The following is a 19,113-nucleotide window of genomic DNA, read 5'->3' on the forward strand; positions in this document are numbered from 1 at the left end:
AGCAACACGGCACGAACGCACATGTTACACACAAGCTGCTGTCTGTGCGGCGCAGCGCAGCAGCGAGACAGCGAGACAATTACAGTTAGTGTCCACAGGTGACATTACCATTTGGGGGTCCGTGGGGGTCCCCAGGGGTCCCCGAACCTCGAGACCCCCATAGAAACCTCCAGGGGGGCCACACGATTCCAAAGAGCCCACCCCCGTCCAAAACGGTAGAGAAATGACAGAGTTATCATTTGGGCAGCAAGGGCAGAATCCATCCACCCTAAACCTGCGACCGGCGGTCCGTCGCGACGCAAAAACGGACCGACCGACGGAGCGACGGAGCCACGGAGCGACGGACCGACGGAGCGACGGAGCCACAGACCGACCGACCGACGGAACGACGGACCGACGGACCGAAATAGGACCGTTCGACGGTGCGTCGCGACGGAGCGACGGTGCGATCGCGACCGACCGTCGGTCGGAAGAAATGGATTCTGCCCTTGCTGCAGAAGAGACAGGTATATCTGTCTGAACAGGGTCATTAAGTTGCCGTTATGTTTCAGTTTGTTAATTTATTTTCATTGTTACTGTATTGCTTGTTGTTCATTATTGTTGGGATGTTTGTTGTTGTCTCTGTGTGTGTAGATAATTGTTGTGTCTGTGTGCGCAATGTTGACTTTTGTTTTGTTGTATGTATGCTTTGGAAATGTAGAACATATTTATCATGCCAATAAAGACTTTTGAAAATGAAATTGAGAGAGAGAGGGGGGCAGGCGTTCCCGCCTAACGTCGGCTATGATGAAGACGATGTCACTGGCATCATACCCTCTGTACCCCAAGCCCAAAGCCGGATATAGATTGATCATTATTGGTACTACTGTCTGTCTGGTGGTAAACAGGATGGGCCGGGTCCAGGAGAATCCAGCTCTGCTGTATGTAATTAGGGCCATCTGTTTGGGCTCAGCCTCTCAGCGCTGCTCACACACACACACACACACACACACACACTGACTGTGGAATGGAATGGAATGGAATGCTTTGCATCCACTATTTACTGGTCCCCATTCATTAATGTGGACAAGAGCAGCCAAGGTCACAGCATGGCCGTCCCAGCCAAAACAATCCAGGGGAGAGAGAGACAGACAGACAGACAGAGAGAGGGAGACAGAGACCCTCCAAACCCACCGTCCGACGCAACGCTTCACACTGCGATGAACACATGAGACCATTTCAGGCCAGGACGTTTCGCTTTAATTAGTGTCTTCTTGTTGGTGTCTCTTTCTTAACACATTTAGTGTGAAAAAAGGTAGTCGACGAACATTTTTCGTCTTAGTTTTAGTCGACGAAAACAACACTGCAGTATACTCATAGTTTCACTGTACAGATATTTAACATTTGGTTAACATGTGAATCACGATGGTTGGAATAATATAAATTGTTTGATTTATTAGCTGTTGATTGAACAGCGAAGAGTTGAGTTATGAGTAAATAACTCAATCCTGCCCATGGACCATGGCAAAAATGGCGCAGATTGTTTGATTGAATGGCACTTTATTAAGAGTTTGCAACTTTGCACGAACACTCTGTGAGGGTGTGGATTAAAAATTGCCAATGCAGTAGTAGGCTATAGATATAAAATGGTCCCATTTCATGATAATTTACAAGACACAGTGTGGTATGATGTCTAAATGTAACAGTCAGGCAAGGCAAGCTGTAGCCTACATTATAACAATAACATGCTTGCTGTCAGTGCCTTCCTCAAAGAAAAATGAAGGGGGGGGGGGGGGCTCGTTTGGGTTCGGACACAAAGCTGTCGGTGTCGGGCCCGGGTCGGGCCCGGATCCCAGCTCTAATCCATACTAGTTTGATGTTTTAGTATTTTGTTTGCATTTATGTGTAAAACACTTTGGTCAATCTGTTTTAAATGTGCTATATAAATAAAGCTTGATTTGATTTTTATTTGATTCTTTCTCTCTCTCTCCCCCCTCTCTCTCTCTCTCTCCCCCTCTCCTCTCTCTCCCCCTCTGTCTCTCCGCTCTCTCTCTCTCTCTCTCTCTCTCTCTCTCTCTCTCTCTCTCTCTCTCTCTCTCTCTCTCTCTCTCTCTCTCTCTCTCTCTCTCTCTCTCTCTCTCTCTCTCTCTCTCTCTCTCTCTCCCTCTCCCTCTCCTCTCTCCCTCTCTCTCCCCCTCTGTCTCTCCGCTCTCTCTCTCTCCCCTCTCCCTCTCTCTCCCCCTCTGTCTCTCCGCTCTCTCTCTCTCTCTCTCTCTCTCTCTCCCCCCCCCCCCCCCCCCCCCCCTGCCCCATGCAGGTAGAGCTGACACGCCCCCAGCCCCGCCATGCCGACGACGAGTGACGGGCCGCTGTATGTAAACACCGGCCACCTGCCGGTGTTTGCGGCCCCGCCCCTCAACGGCGGCCACCACCACCAGAGGGCTCCGGGGGGCTACGTGCCCGGGCGGGTGGCGCCGGTCCGCTCGCCGCCGCCCACCAAGGCTCCGCCCCCTCCACCTGTCAGCCTCAAGCCCCACGGAGGCCTAGTCCCGCCACCCGAGCGGAGAGGGGGAGGGGCCACAGCCGCCAATGTCGGAGGAGGTAGGGGTGATAAGGCTTTCACTTCTAGTGATCTTAGGGATGGATCTTACTAGTCGACTAGTTTAACTACCTATTATGTAAATACCCCTGTGTCAATTATCTAATGTGATCCTGGGCTCTACACACCCTCCGCCAACCTGGGGAGAGCAACGGACTTGAACTCATGCTTCCCTCATGCCTGAGGGGGGACACACATATGTTTACATATGTGTGTCCCCCCCTCATGCCTGAGGGGGGACACACATATGTTTACATATGTGTCCCCCCCCTCATGCCTGAGGGGGGACACACATATGTAAACATATGTGTCCCCCCCCTCATGCCTGAGGGGGGACACACATATGTTTACATATGTTTCTATGTCAGTCGTTCTCAAACTATTTCATGACAAGGAGCCCAGAATGATCTGTAATTGGCTGCCGACCCCCATCTGAAAACATGTTGTTCCAGGGACCCCACCAGAAGCAAAGATTTGAATTAAAAACGTTCGCTCTGAAATAATATATAATACACATTTTCAAGATTTTTCAAAAATAGCAGACCTACAAGTTCATAGCGTGGCACTCGATGCCGCGCTATGAGCTTGTAGATCTGCTATTTTTCAATATCTAAAGTATAACATAATGCTAGTTAAAACACCAAAAGGGGTTCCCGTCCAAAACACTTGAACAACAAACCTAAAAGAAACGCATGAAAACATATCGTGATAATATCTTGTATGGTGATACTGCTTGATAAAAACATATCGTGATATGATATTTTTTCCATACCCCCCCCCCCCCCCCCCCCCCAGGAGGAGGCCTGTCGGACGAGGGGCGTCGCAGGAGCGTGCTCAGAGGCTCCGGCGCAGGAAGAACACGTTGGCGTGTTTCGGAGTGTCACTCGGGCGTTCTTCATCACGCTCGTCCTCATCCTCAGCCTGGGAGGGGGGGACGTGCTGGACGGTCAGTGAGAGAGCTTGTAGATCTGCTGTTTTGTTTAGGGGGCCCCGTTAGACCCTCCTATATGTCCAGCTTTGAGGGTTTGTGTGTAAACGCAAACATTGAATGCCATTGACAATGTCCTGACATCACTCGCTCATCCCCTCAGTTTCCCCCTGGTTCACGGATTTCTCTATGCAGAATAAGGTCATCTTAAAATCATCTCGTATACGCGTTGTGGTCCAAAAATAAACAAGCTGCCTCTGCGTTATTGTCAGGGATAGGGATGGAGCTCGTTACATGTTATTGATAACGAGCAGCTTATCGAGCAGGCTTATCGAGCCGGGTTCTTATCGAGCCCACTATCGAGCATTTTCTATTATTTTGTGGAAAGACGGGAGACATTAAATTCTGAACAAAACCAGTGTCTTTTACTAGGGCCTTCAAATGCAGAACTGTTCTAATGGACGGAAGTCAATTTAACTTTTTACCAATAAAATAATATTAAATAAACCACTTTAGAAGCGTAGTTGTGTTTAACCGGACAGCGCTGGTTGGCAGGTATCAATACACTTTCAGGCCGACATGTTTGTACCAGCATGGATGATTAGATTTATTTCTTGATCGCCTCTTGTCTTGATTGTTTAAACATGACGTCATGGCCGCTATGCTCAATAACAGGCTTGATAAGACCAAAGCTTATTGATAAAGGGTACTCGATAATCAGATTTATTCGGGTATCAGTTATCGAGCTCCATCCCTAGTCAGGGAGGTGTCTCTGTATCGTTTGCGACAGTCAGTCACTCATATATGATACTGTCTGTTTCTAGCAAACATCGAACTAATTCAGCAGCAGTAACAATAGCGTGTTCTCTTTGTCAGTTGATTCTTCATATCCATATGAGTGAAACGGCCGGGATGACGTGTTTATTTTTCAATCGCAGTTCTTATGTGGATTAAAATGCAAATAAAAGGTACATGAACCCGTGGAGTTATAGCGCCCTCTCCCGATATTGACGTCAGACTTCGGTGCTCTATGAATGTCCAGCTTTGAGTGTTTGTGCAAACAGAAACACTGAAGACGAAGGCGAGGACGAACGTTGTGATTGGCCGGAATGGGATTATGTATGATGATGTATGATGACAACCAGTGTGGTTTTTGTCGACTAAACCTAAGACGAAAAATGTTCGTTGACTACCTTTTTCCTAAATCCTAAATGGAAACCAAATGAAAACTAAGCTATTATGACTAAAACTAAGACTACATATATTGACAATTACGTCAACAGATTAAAACTAGACTAAAATGTTAGGAAGGGACTAGTGGACAAGAGATCCAGTATAAGTCATTTTACAATCAGTTTCATGCTGAAAATAGCTGATCTACGCGTTGCGCTGCGACACATTGTGAGCTTGTAGATCGGCTATTTTCAGCAAGTGTAAAATCAGTCATTACAACGGCATAAAGTGTAATGTAAAATACATTTTAGGCAACTAAATCAACTGTAGATTTAGTCGACTAAAATCTTATGACATTTAGTCGACTAAAAGTAGACTAACACTAAAACATTCCAGGTGACTAAAATGTGACTAAAACGAAAGGAAAACTATTCAAGAGACTATGACTATAACTAAAATAAAAACTTGCTGCCAAAAACAACACTGATGACAACAGCGCCCCTCACTTCACACGACGTGTGTGTGTGTGTGTGTGTGTGTGTGTGTGTGTGTGTGTGTGTGTGTGTGTGTGTGTGTGTGTGTGTGTGTGTGTGTGTGTGTGTGTGTGTGTGTGTGTGTGTGTGTGTGTGTGTGTGTGTGTGTGTGTGTGTGTTTTAAGCTAACGTTCCCCTCAGAATGTAGTGTGTGTAGCCTTGAATTAGATTTTTTCCCCCCGTTGCATTCCTGAACCAATAAGTTGATTATCTGAGTTCCCAGAAGTTTACAGACGGGAGGGGCGAGTGAATCAATGGAGACTCGCTTAACCCATTTCTGACCTGAGATCAAATTCATACGAGGTTTCCAATGGACACACACTGGTCTGATTAACCCATTCTGACCTGAGATCAGATTCTAAAAATGTCAGTCGTTCTTCGATTTTTCAAAAATAGCAGACCTACAAGACGAGTGGCGCGCTATGAGCTTGTAGATCTGCTATTTTTCAATAGCTAAAGCATAACATGATGCTAACACCAAAATGGGTTCCCGTTCAGAATGGGTAACTCCTTCAGTGCCACAGTTAGTCAGAAGTCTTTCTCACAGGTGCCAGTTTTTCCAGTTATTGGGCCGTTGAATAAAGCTTGGTTTCAGAAAAACGGCCATTTTGGAAACAAAAAGCTGAGAGACTGGATTTTAGTGTGAGATACTTTCTCACTCAGAATTCTCACTCGAGACTTTTATTTTTGATTTCAGTGATATCAGACATATAAACAGTACTTGTTCTCAAACAAATGAGACATGCAAAAAAGCTAAAAAGGGCTAGGAAAAGAAAACATGCAAAAAAAAAAAAAAAAAAATCGGGGCTTCCCTGATGCCCAAGGGCCCATGCCCAATCTGGCCCTGGAAAAAAATATTGTTTTGAGAGAGAGTGGGGTGCTGGACGGACACACACACACACACAATGCATTTTAAATTCAAATGGCTTTATTGGCATGAGAAAACATTTGTTTACATTGCCAACACAGAAAGCACAATACAGCAATACAATCAAAAAAATTATGCACATTTGAAAGTCAGAATCTTCAATAGATCAATTTCTATGTACCAAGATCACTCGATGCAGGTATAGTACACAATGATTTGTCTTTAGGGTGGTTGTGTTCCATTTGATATCCTTCTCCTATCACAGCAACTCACGAATCTTGCTGCTGTGTTTGCACATTGTTGTACTTCGCCCAGCAGATATGGGAGTTTTTTGTCATTGGTCATGTTTTCAAAATCTCCGTGTGTAGTCGTAATCTGTGGGAAGTATGTGTCTTCTCTCGGGATACGGGTCTGCCTATGACGGCCTTTCTCGATCAAAAGACTGTGCTCACTGAGTCTGTACCTAGTTAAGATTTTTCTTTGTTTTGGGTCGGTCACGGTGCTCAGGTATTCTGCCACTCCGTATACTCTGTTTAGGGCCAGATAGCATTCTAGTTTACTCTGCTCACACACACATGCACACACACACGCATGCACAAACAACACGTGTAGGAGTTGGGACTGAATTGGGTCGTGCTGTGAGTAGCCGATTGGAATTATTGGATCCTCTCAAGAGATCGGAGACACAATGATGTATCATCATATACTTTTCTTCGTTTTTTTGACTAATTCATGGAAAACTTCAGGTAGGTGAAGTACGTGTGTGTATCTCTGTATGATGGACGGTGTTTCATATCATAAGATTTTAGTCGACTAAGTCTACAGGTGATTTAGCCGACTAAAATGTATTTTGGCGGGCCTTGATGCCGTCGTAATGACTTATTTTACACTTGCTGAAAATAGCCGATGTACAAGCTCACAACCCGTCGCGCTGCGACGCGTTGTGAGCTTGTAGATCGGCTATTTTCAGCATGAAACCAAGTGTAAAATCACTCATACTAGATCTCTTGTCCACTAGTCCCTTCCTAACATTTTAGTCTAATATTTATTTTTTGACAAAATTGTCAGTATATTTAGTCTTAGTTTCAGTCATCATAGGTTAGTTTTCATTTTGTTTCCATTTAGTTTTCCTCAGTGGAAAAAGGTAGTCGACGTCATATTTTTTTGTCATAGTTTTAGTCGAGGAAAACAACACTGTTTGTTTACATGGATGTGGGTGTCTTTCCACGCAGAGAACTGTCCGGACCACAGTCCCAACCTGAGCGGCTGGAACCCGGGCCACCAGCCCAAGAAGGCCATGATCGTCAGGAGGGGGAACCTGTTGCGATTGGACGCCTCCGCCACCTTCCATTCCCTGACCATCCAATCAGGAGGTACGGTGTTAAATGTTGGAATGCACGAGTCACATTAAGGTTTTGTAATTGTCGATGCGGTTACAGGACACATGCTGAAGCTACAATGATTGTCCTCAGAATTTCGGGTAGGCACCCGGGAAGGCAATCGGAACTAGTTTTTTTTTTTTTACTTTGCCTAAACCTAACTCTTATAGTACCTCAATAAAACTATACCTAAACCTAACCTTAAAGGAGAATTACGGACTAGAAGGCTTTTTTGTAGTTCCTGGTGTTATTTTGTGCAAAAACGCATTATTGGCTATTTCCCCTACCATAAGCCCTCAATGGGGCGTTGGATTTTAGTGCTAATTCGCTTATTTCCATCGCTCAATTTTATTTTATTTTATATATCCTCTCTTCATAATGTAAATAGTATCCCAAGCGGCACAATTTACTACTTATTTCGATGGAATAATGGAACCAAATGTACAAATGGAACCAAATGGACCCATTTATACACTCAGAGTTACAGACCCATGAGGATCCATTTGGTTCCAAACTATCATTTAGCTGGGGACCCCCTGGAACTCCCTCAAGGCCCCCCTGGGGGTCCCCGGACCCCACTTTGGGAACCCCTGCTTTCCAGGTATCCTGAGCCGCGTTGTGCCACTTGTTGCTCGTAAACACGAGTCATAAACAGTCCAACGCAGAAACAGCCCTCATTCTTTACTCACATCTGGAATTGGTTTTAGGAAATGGACAACACAGTGCATTCCCTCAATATTTGTTCCTATTTCCTTAAGCATGCAACCCTTCCGTTTCCCTTCCCTTCCGTTCCTGCCAACTGGGGAACGCCAAGCCCAGATTTACTCACGCTATGAAGTATGTAGTGATGATGGTGATGATGATGATGATGCGATCACAACGCATGGGGATGAGTTGTGTGAAGTTGTACATCTGCTATTAGGACATTAATTTACTGTGTGAACTTGTACATCTGCTATTAGGACATTAATTTACTGTGTGAACTTGTACATCTGCTATTAGGACATTAATTTACTGTGTGAACTTGTACATCTGCTATTAGGACATTAATTTACTGTTTGAACTTGTACATCTGCTATTAGGACATTAATTTACTGTGTGAACGTGTACATCTGCTATTAGGACATTAATTTACTGTTTGAACTTGTACATCTGCTATTGGGACATTAATTTACTGTGTGAACTTGTACATCTGCTATTGGGACATTAATTTACTGTGTGAACTTGTACATCTGCTATTGGGACATTCATTTACTGTGTGAACTTGTACATCTGCTATTGGGACATTAATTTACTGTGTGAACTTGTACATCTGCTATTAGGACATTAATTTACTGTGTGAACTTGTACATCTGCTATTAGGACATTAATTTACTGTTTGAACTTGTACATCTGCTACTGGGACATTAATTTACTGTTTGAACTTGTACATCTGCTATTGGGGCATTAATTTACTGTGTGAACTTGTACATCTGCTATTGGGGCATTCATTTACTCACATTCATTCATTTACTTTTATTATATGAAGTTGAAACATGGGAGATAATAGTGTTATTATAATTCATGTTGCAGGGCTGGTGGTTATAGTATCATTCATGTTAAATGGTAAATGGTGCATTTATATAGCGCCTTTATCCAAGGCGCTTTACAGAGATTGTGCATTACATTCACCCATTCACACACACATTCATACACCGATGGCAGCGGAAACCATGCAAGGAACCAACTAGCACATCGGGAGCAATTAGGGGTTCAGTGTCTTGCTCAAGGACACTTCGACAGTAACTCTGGGGGAGCCCGGGTTCGAACTGGCAACCTTACGGTTACCATCCAGGCACACTACCCCTGAGCCACCACCGCCCTGTGTGGTTATAGTATCATTCATGTTGTAGGGCGGGTGGTTATATTGTTATCATTCATGTTGTAGGGCGCGTGGTTATAGTATCATTCATGTTGCAGGGCGTGTGGTTATAGTATCATTCATGTTGTAGGGCGTGTGGTTATAGTATCATTCATGTTGTAGGGCGCGTGGTTATAGTATCATTCATGTTGTAGGGCGTGTGGTTACAGTATCATTCATGTTGTAGGGCGGGTGGTTATAGTATCATTCATGTTGTAGGGCGTGTGGTTACAGTATCATTCATGTTGCAGGGCGGGTGGTTATAGTATCATTCATATTGCAGGGCGGGTGGTTATAGTATCATTCATGTTGTAGGGCGCATGGTTATAGTATCATTCATATTGCAGGGCGGGTGGTTATAGTATCATTCATGTTGTAGGGCGGGTGGTTATAGTATCATTCATGTTGCAGGGCGGGTGGTTATAGTATCATTCATATTGCAGGGCGGGTGGTTATAGTATCATTCATATTGCAGGGCGGGTGGTTATAGTATCATTCATGTTGTAGGGCGCGTGGTTATAGTATCATTCATATTGCAGGGCGGGTGGTTATAGTATCATTCATATTGCAGGGCTGGTGGTTATAGTATCATTCATGTTGCAGGGCGGGTGGTTATAGTATCATTCATGTTGTAGGGCGTGTGGTTATAGTATCATTCATGTTTCAGGGCTGGTGGTTATAGTATCATTCATGTTGCAGGGCGGGTGGTTATAGTATCATTCATGTTGTAGGGCGTGTGGTTACCGTTATAGTATCATTCATGTTTCAGGGCTGGTGGTTATAGTATCATTCATGTTGCAGGGCGGGTGGTTATAGTATCATTCATATTGCAGGGCGGGTGGTTATAGTATCATTCATGTTGCAGGACGGGTGGTTATAGTATCATTCATGTTGCAGGGCGGGTGGTTATAGTATCATTCATGTTGTAGGGCGTGTGGTTATAGTATCATTCATGTTTCAGGGCTCGTGGTGTTTGCCGACGGCTCCAGGAACATCACGCTGAGGACGCGTCACATCCTGATCGAGGACGGCGGCGCGCTGCACGTGGGCGCGCCCAAATGCCGCTACCGCTCGCATGCCGCCATCGCCCTCGTGGGTCGCTCGGACGACGCGGCGGGGGCGCCCGAGGTGCCCGACCTGGGCCGCAAGTTCATCGGCGTGCTGCCCGGCGCCACCCTGGAGCTCCACGGCGAGCGCCGCGTGTCCTGGAGCCTGCTGACCCGCACGGTGCCCGCCACAGGGCTGGCCACGGGCGGCCTGGCCTTCCAGCGCAACTTCAGGTATTTTAAGCCCTCGATTTTTGCAACCCATTTTTTCCACCCAGTGTCAATCAATTGCCCTGTGTAATCCTCTGCGCTACACTCCCTCTGCCAACCTGGGGAGAGCCCCAGACTGACCTCATGCGTCCTTCAATGCATGAGAGGGTACATACCCTATAGGAGACACGGGGAGAACATGTGAGGGTACCTACCCTAGGGGACACGGGGAGAACATGTGAGGGTACCTACCCTAGGGGACACGGGGAGAACATGTGAGGTTACCTACCCTAGGGGACACGGGGAGAACATGTGAGGGTACCTACCCTAGGTGACACGGGGAGAACATGTGAGGTTACCTACCCTAGGGGACACGGGGAGAACATGTGAGGGTACCTACCCTAGGGGACACGGGGAGAACATGTGAGGGTACCTACCCTAGGGGACACGGGGAGAACATGTGAGGGTACCTACCCTAGGGGACACGGGGAGAACATGTGACGGCACCTACCCTAGGGGACACGGGGAGAAGATGTGAGGGTACCTACCCTAGGGGACACGGGGAGAACATGTGAGGGCACCTAGGGGACCTGGGGAGAACATGTGAGGGCACCTACCCTAGGGGACACGGGGAGAACATGTGAGGGCACCTACCCTAGGGGACACGGGGAGAACATGTGAGGGTACCTACCCTAGGGGACACGGGGAGAACATCATGTGAGGGTACCAACCCTAGGGGACACGGTGAGAACATGTGAGGGTACCTACCCTAGGGAACACGGGGAGAACATGTGAGGGTACCTACCCTAGGGGACACGGGGAGAACATGTGAGGGTACCTACCCTAGGGGACACAGGAGAACATGTGAGGGCACCTACCCTAGGGGATACGGGGAGAACATGTGAGGGTACCTACCCTAGGGGACACGGGGAGAACATGTGAGGGCACCTACCCTAGGGGATACGGGGAGAACATGTGAGGGTACCTACCCTAGGGGACACGGGGAGAACATGTGAGGGCACCTAGGGGAAATGGGGAGAACATGTGAGGGTACCTACCCTAGGGGACACGGGGAGAACATGTGAGGGTACCTACCCTAGGGGATACGGGGAGAACATGTGAGGGTACCTAGGGGACACAGGGAGAACATGTGAGGGTACCTACTCAAGCATCGGCGACACAGATGCCTTCCAGGTCTTAATGGGACATTATCGTGGCACATACATTATTGAACCTATGTGCTCTCTTCCAGCCGCGGCATCAACCTGCGCGTGCTGGACCAGGACACGGCCGCCATCCTGCTGGACGTGCGCTACGACACGCACGACTCGCGCAACGACAGCCGCGCGCTGAGCGCCATGCTGCGTGCACTGCCCGCCGGCCGCGTCGTCACGCTGGCCGTGGGAGACTCGGCCGTCAAGAGCCTCCTGGACGAGACCAAGAGGACCATCCAGGAGACGCTGGGCAGCCGCCACGTCTACGACCTCAAGTACAGGTAGGTACACAACACGGGGGACACCGTTTTAGTTTTAGTCATTTAGTCTCTTGAATAGTTTTCATTTTAGTCACCCGGAATGTTTATTTTTACCCTTGCTGAAAATATCCGATCTACAAGCTCACAACGCGTTGTGTGCTTGTAGATTGGCTATTTTCAGCATGCAACCATGTGTAAAATAACTTATACTCAGGGCTGCACGCAACTTTTTTGGTCTAGTACTCAGAGGAGCACCTGGAGGAGTTACTTAGTGCTCCTAAAATGCGGCGACCCGTCTCGTCGGATGGATAAAAGAGGGATGCATGAATAACTTATAGCAAAACGATATTAATTGGATAAGTGGGGACTGGGGAGTCAATGGAGAGTATTGCAACTCTAGATTAATCCCATTATTTAAACAAATCTAGAGTTGCAAATTGCAGCTATAGGTCCATGTGTATTCCAGGCAGCCCTATATGCATATTCTCTCAAATATATTTTTAATCCCACGATTGTGTAACCCATTTTTGTCTCCACCAGGCCGAAGGCATGGGGGGAGAGTATGTTTTGCACTCCGTCCGTCCGTGTGTGTGTCCGTCCGTCCGTCCGTCCGTCCGTGTGTGTGTCCGTGAGCAGCTAATCTCGGCCACCGTTAACCCGGTCGATGCCAAATTTTGCACACACACTCCCTGGATGCCAACGATGAACCTCTGCCCCAAAATTTCCAGAACGGCCTGTTATAGCGCCACCAGGAGGCCGCTTTGTGCAAAACAAGTTTTTGCACAGTACACCTACAGATTTTGTCCAAACATCGCGCAAATTGGTACACAGTCTCTCTAGAGCCATTCAACGAAACGGGTCTTTCAGATTTCTCAGACTCCATCCTGATTGGTTAAGATTGGCTTCCAAAGTTCACAGGAGTGCTCAATTTCAAACAAAATGCTGCAAATTATGAACACATCGCGTGATTTCCGTGAAATTGTGCACGCACATTCCCACTAGGCCGAGGACGAAATGCCACATGAACAATTTCAACTCAGCCTCAAGGTGGCGCTATTCCTATCCTGGTGGAGACCTGTGCCCAGAAGGGCACTTTTTCTAGTTCACCCCTGTGTCAATCATCTAATGTGATCCTGGGCTCTACACACCCTCTATGCATATTCTAATACAAACAATAGCCGATCTACGAGCTTGCAGATCAGCTATTTGTTTAACATACGACACGTCGTACGGCGAAGCATACGTCAGGCTTCCCTTTTGTTTTTAGCCGAGGCGATGTACACAGTCAACACAGAGTCAGACAGTCAGACACACATGGCTCCTCTGTGCAAAATAAACAGTGTACACTACCCGACTTTACGATAATAAGGGACAGTATGTCGGGACACGCTGTTGTCATGTTGATAAGCTTCATGTTGTGCAGCAGCAGTGCCAGTCCGCAATGCTTTGCACTCCTCCCACACTATTGTTATGTTAGTTATTAATTGTTTCAACTATGTTGACGTGCTCTTTGCTTTTCTCGTGCTTATCAAAAGCTGGGTGACTGAAATTATTTATCCCTGTATAAAAGGTGCAGTTCTTATCGATGCTCACGGCAAAGTTTGCACCACATCTCGCTGCGCTCAGCATTAGTTTGGAGCCAGCCGACATCATCCAACCACTTTTCCGCAAACACACGTTTTCTGTGCGGTTCAGGTGGTGGTTCCGTTTGGCGTCTCTTTGGAGGTGGTGGTGCTGGAACACCAAAATTGTTACTTAATGTTCTTGGACATTTTGATGAGAGTTTGGCTGTAATACTGTAAGAATAATGTGTCGGGTAACTTTCTCCGTGGTAAACTCCTGTCCTCCTCCCAGTAGCAAGCAGCATTCATGGATTTGGATTCCTCCCTCGTTTGAGTAAGGACGCGCTGTGATTGGCCACAATGGCCAGTGCACTTTCGCAAGACGTGCTGTGATTGGCCAGTAGCCACTTTGAGTGGCAGTCGGTGGGAAATTCTCTCGCCACAGAATGTACTAGTATTCTGGCCATAATTATCATTCTGGGCGGCCCCAGCTGTTGGTACGCAGAAGCGCTTCCCGGCGCTTGATTGACAGCGCATTTTGAATTTTAACGACGCTTGTCCACTATAGTCCCTTCCTAGCATTTTAGTCTTGTTTTTATCTGTTGACGAAATTGTCAATACATTTCATCTTAGTTTTAGTCATCATAGCTTAGTTTTCATGGAGTTTCCATTTAGTTTTCGTCAGTGGAAAAAGATAGTCTTAGTTTTAGTCGACGAAAACAACACTGGCACGGACGTCGCGGACGATTTCGTCGCAGACCATTTTTTTGTTATTTGCAAGTAGAAAAGTACGTCGGAAGTAGTGCCGGATCTATTTCCTTCGCCGATCCTTTGGTGCTGATAGACGGATTCTTCTTTTGTTTTTCACTGTCATTTTGAGTGTTCTTCGGTAATGTAGTAGCAACCTGGTATGGATGTTTGTCCTTAAAGTCACAACTGCTGCAACAACTGAATCAAGTCGACCTTGAGGCTTAATCAGACATCCCATGACCCATGCCAGATTTATATTCATGCGATGCCGATACAGATTTCGGAGAGTCCTTAAAGTCCACTGATTGGTCTTGCCGATTGGCTGTGCGTGACTACTCAAAATATAGCAGATCTCTAAGCTCACAACTGGTGATGCATTGTGAGTGGTTCCTGCATGATGACAGTATAGTGTGTTGGGCTTGGCAGTGTAATGGAGCACCACTCTGCTCAGTCTGGAAGGGGAAGGATCTGGTCTCCCGGGGCAGATAAAAAGCAGCTTTATGTGCCTCAGTCTGTTATTGAGACACACACACTCCCTCCCATTGTCTTTGAAGTGTCAGGGCTCTTCAGCCTCTGACACTGACAGTCTGAGGCCCTGAGGGGACGGACGGACGGACGGACGGACGGACGGGCGTGTATCAGGACACTGACAGATAGGGCCCGTCCCTCAGTTCCTCCACAACCGTCATTGCGTTGTTGTTCTAGACATCAGTGGAAAGCACTGTACTGTACTGTACACGTCGGGCAGAAACCTCTTATGAAACCTTATGTTCACCCCCGTGAATTAATACCCCATACAGTGTCACTGACGGACGGGAAGTTAGTGTCGAAGTGTCCTTCAGCAAGACTCTGAACCCCTAATTGCTCCCGATGTGCTGTTTGGTGCCTTGCATGGTTTCCTCTGCCATCGGTGTATGAATGTGTGTCTAAATGGGTGAATGTAATGCACAATCTGTGTAAAGGTGTATGAATGTGTGTGTAAATGGGTGAATGTAATGCACTATATGTAAAGTGCTTTGGATAAAAGTGCATGGCAACACGTTGTAGATCTGCTATTATTTTGTGTGTGTCATTTTTCAATATGTTGGTTCTGATGGCAAATATTAGTGCTTATTACAAGTCACTGATTTGGGCAGATTCTGGTTATTTTCACCAAACATACATTAAGTAAAACAAGTAAAAAAATAAAATAAAGCAAGCAGATCACTGCCTTTTCATCCTGGATATCATCCTGGATATCCGCTCCACTCCGCCGCCCTGATGATTTCCCCCCAATACGTTCCGCTGCTTCCAGGGTTTGTGTGAAAATGTGCTGACGAGGCTGGACGGCCTTCGAGCAACAACACAAAAAAAGGGCAAAAGAGTTGAATGAATGTGGAGGGGGGGGGGGGGGGGAGGGAGGGAGGGAGCGAGGGAGGGAGGGGGAGGCTCCTTGTTTAGGGAGGGAGGGAGGAGGCTGGGGAGGGAGGGAGGGGTGGGTGGAGGGAGGGAGGGAGGAGGCTCCATGTGCTCATAAAACTTTAATTGTGTTTGCCCTCGAGGGATGTCACTGCATGCTCCTCAGCAGCACACACATGCAGTTTACAATTTAGGACATTTAGCTATCTATAATCTGTACATTTAGGACATTTAGCTATCTATAATCTGTACATTGAAACTATGTAGGATGCCAGGTCTACAAATCTGACCAGATTCAACTGAGAGCCTGCCATCGCACAAACTCCAGCTTTTCACCGGAGGAGAAAATACTTTTTCTTCAAAATGAGTTAATAGCACAGGCAGACTCTTCACATACTAGAGCATGTCTGAAATAAATATCAGAGCTGAAATCGAATCTATGTAAATATGAAATAAATGCTTAAAGGACAACTTTAGTTTTTTTTCAACCAAGGTTCATGTTTTAGGTTGTTATGAGAGAAAGTAAAAGATGAGTCTTAATTTTTTTTCATTTGCTGCTTTCTTTCGTTTTAGGGATTTTAGCTCTTTTTGACAGGGGGGCGGGGGCATTCGAGCATGGGGCTAAATATGTATTTTTTTACAACATTTTATGGTGATTTATTATTTTATTATTTACTATAGTCCTAATAAACCCCAGGAAATTACATCTGGCCACAGAAGATCACAGGATCTACTGAATGTGAAGGTAGCCTACTGGGGGAAGGCTTATACTGTGTGTATAGGCTCAATATGTCAGTTTGTCACATTCAATAGATCCCGTGATCTTTTGTGGTCAGATGTAATTTCTTGGGGTTTATTAGGACTATAGTAAATAATAAAAAAAATAATCGCCATAATATTTTGTAAAGAAATACATATTTCGAATGCCCCCGCCCCCCTGTCAGAAACTGCTAAAATCCCCAAAACAAAAGAAAGCAGCAAATGAAAGAAAATTAACACTCACCTTTTAGTTTCTCTAATAACAACCTAAAACATGAACCTTGGTTGAAAAAAACTAAAGTTGTCCTTTAAACATGTAGCTAGGTGTAATGTTAGAGACCACAGAAGTGAACCTTTCAAGCCTGTTTTCTCAACTCGCTGTTTTCTGCAAGACATTACTCTATAAGCCATATCTCCAAAACTGGTGGGTCAAACTGAACAACCAATGTGTCAATTTGAAGCTATGATTCCCTGCTTTCATATGTCATGAAACAACAACAGTCAAATTTGGTCACAAATGATCTGGCATCTGTGTAACTACTGTAACATGCTATCTAAATTACATGTTAGCCTTTGCATAAAACTGCAATGACGTCGAGGCAAGGGCAAGCTCATACACACGCATGCGCGCACATGCACGCGCACACACACACACACACACACACACACACACACACCCACACTTGTATGTAAACTAAACTCACCACAGTCACCGTATGGAAAGTCTTCTAGCCTTTGAGCAGAGGCAGCATTTCAGTTTGTGTTTTGCGGCCTGGCCTGGTTTTCTGTGGCTGGCTGGGTTTTGGTTGGCTGGACAACGACTACGCCACACTCCTCTTCCCCAGTGTCACATTTCACCTCGAGGGGGGGCGGGGGCACGGCTCTGATCCAATCAAATCCAGAGCATTACCGACCGTCTGAATCGATAGTAAGTCACTTAACTGTATGGATTGTAGTTCTGTTATGTAGTTCTTAACTGTATGGATTGTAGTTCTGTTCTGTAGTTCTTAACTGTATGGATTGTAGTTCTCAGTCGACTGATTTCTGTCATTTTTTGAGGGGCGCTGTAGCCACTCCTCTATTCAGCTATTAGTGTTGGTTTCCGTCCTACACGGACATCACTTTTTTATTGACAATGAATGGACAATTTTACGTCATGTTTGTCTGAGCAAATGTACATGTTACGTTAAGTTTCAGTCGACTAAATGTCATGAGATTTTAGTCGACTAAATCTACAGTTTATTTAGTCTTCTAAAATTTATTTTGGTGATGCTGTCATAATGACTGATTTTACACTTGCTGATAATAGCGATCTACAAGCTCGTAGATTGCTTGTAGATCTGCTATTTTCAGCATATGCAACCAAGTGTAAAATGACTTATACTGGATCTCTTGTCCACATTTTAGTCTCGTTTTTATCTGTTGACGAAATTGTCAATACATTTCGACTTGATATAAGAGCGCCCCTCACTTCACACAGGTGTGATTTAGCCCCTCCCATATACAGCTTTCGTCCACACATGTCTCAATATTTGCCATTGACAATGAAAGGAGAAATTAGGTCATAATCATGTTCCCCAAATATGAAAATATGTTGCAACACAAACATTAAACACCATTGACAATGAAGGGAAAATGTACGTCATATGTAGACGAGCAATTCGGCTAACCAATCACATACATTCATAATATATAAAATATATATGTAATTGGCCGCCGACCCCCACCTGAAAAATATGTTTTTCAAGGGACTCCCCCAGAAGCAAAGATTTTAGTTAAAAATGTCCGCTCTGAAAGAATATATTCAAACATTTGGGCCACATTTTCACGATTTTTCAAAAATAGCAGACCTACAAGCTCGTAGCGCGGCACTCGGTGCTGCCCTATACGGTGCTGCTCTTATAGATCTGCTATTTTTCAATAGCTAAAGTATAACATAATGCTTAAAACACCAAAAGGGGTTCCTGCCCAAAATGGATTAAGATGCTAAAAGAATGTACTGTAGGACTTACCTTGACCTGTATCCAAAATCATTCAATCATTCCACTCCTCTTAAGTTCCATGTCAGTTTGACTCGTCCAAAGATGCAGGGTGGAGATCCTTGTCTAGAATCCATTGTTGTAATCCATAAAGGGCATTCCTCCTCCAGAGCTTCTATCACACCGCTAGGAGGAGAGAATGCTCTTGGAAATATTGCCTAGGTTTTGAATTGGCAGCTTAAAGCTACACTATGTCACTTTTTGAATGTCTGGCGTTTGCAATTACGTCTATTAATGTTTAGAGCACTTTTAACAAACCTAGATGGCATCCAAATCTTGGATCTTTAACACGTTGGATTGGATCCGTATGACGAGTATAACCGTCCTATCAATTAATGACTCTGGGTACAGAATAGATGACGAGCAGGCTCGTCTTAATCCATTTAAACCTGAGAACAGATTCTACAAATGTCTTCTAAATGCTGACAGTTTTCTTAAAAACCCTATGTTTCTGTGTCAGTCGTTCTCAAACATGCATGGACCCCCATAATTATATGTATTTGGCTGGCGACCCCA

At 45.5% G+C, this 19,113-nt stretch overlaps 1 protein-coding gene across 1 annotated transcript in view; it reads left to right on the top strand.

Moving 5' to 3' along the window:
• The window catches only part of cemip2 (cell migration inducing hyaluronidase 2), a 106,633-nt gene that overhangs the window by 14,449 nt on the left and 73,071 nt on the right, over positions 1 to 19,113 (top strand). Inside the window, 7 exon segments of the mRNA XM_083783494.1 lie at positions 2,297 to 2,580; positions 3,374 to 3,403; positions 3,406 to 3,465; positions 3,468 to 3,524; positions 7,313 to 7,453; positions 10,321 to 10,639; positions 11,868 to 12,110. Of these exon segments, the coding sequence (XP_083639620.1) occupies positions 2,325 to 2,580; positions 3,374 to 3,403; positions 3,406 to 3,465; positions 3,468 to 3,524; positions 7,313 to 7,453; positions 10,321 to 10,639; positions 11,868 to 12,110 (1,106 nt within the window). The 5' untranslated portion in view covers positions 2,297 to 2,324.

Source organism: Protomyctophum parallelum (assembly GCF_964188405.1).
Source record: "Protomyctophum parallelum genome assembly, chromosome: 15".
Taxonomy (NCBI): domain Eukaryota; kingdom Metazoa; phylum Chordata; class Actinopteri; order Myctophiformes; family Myctophidae; genus Protomyctophum; species Protomyctophum parallelum.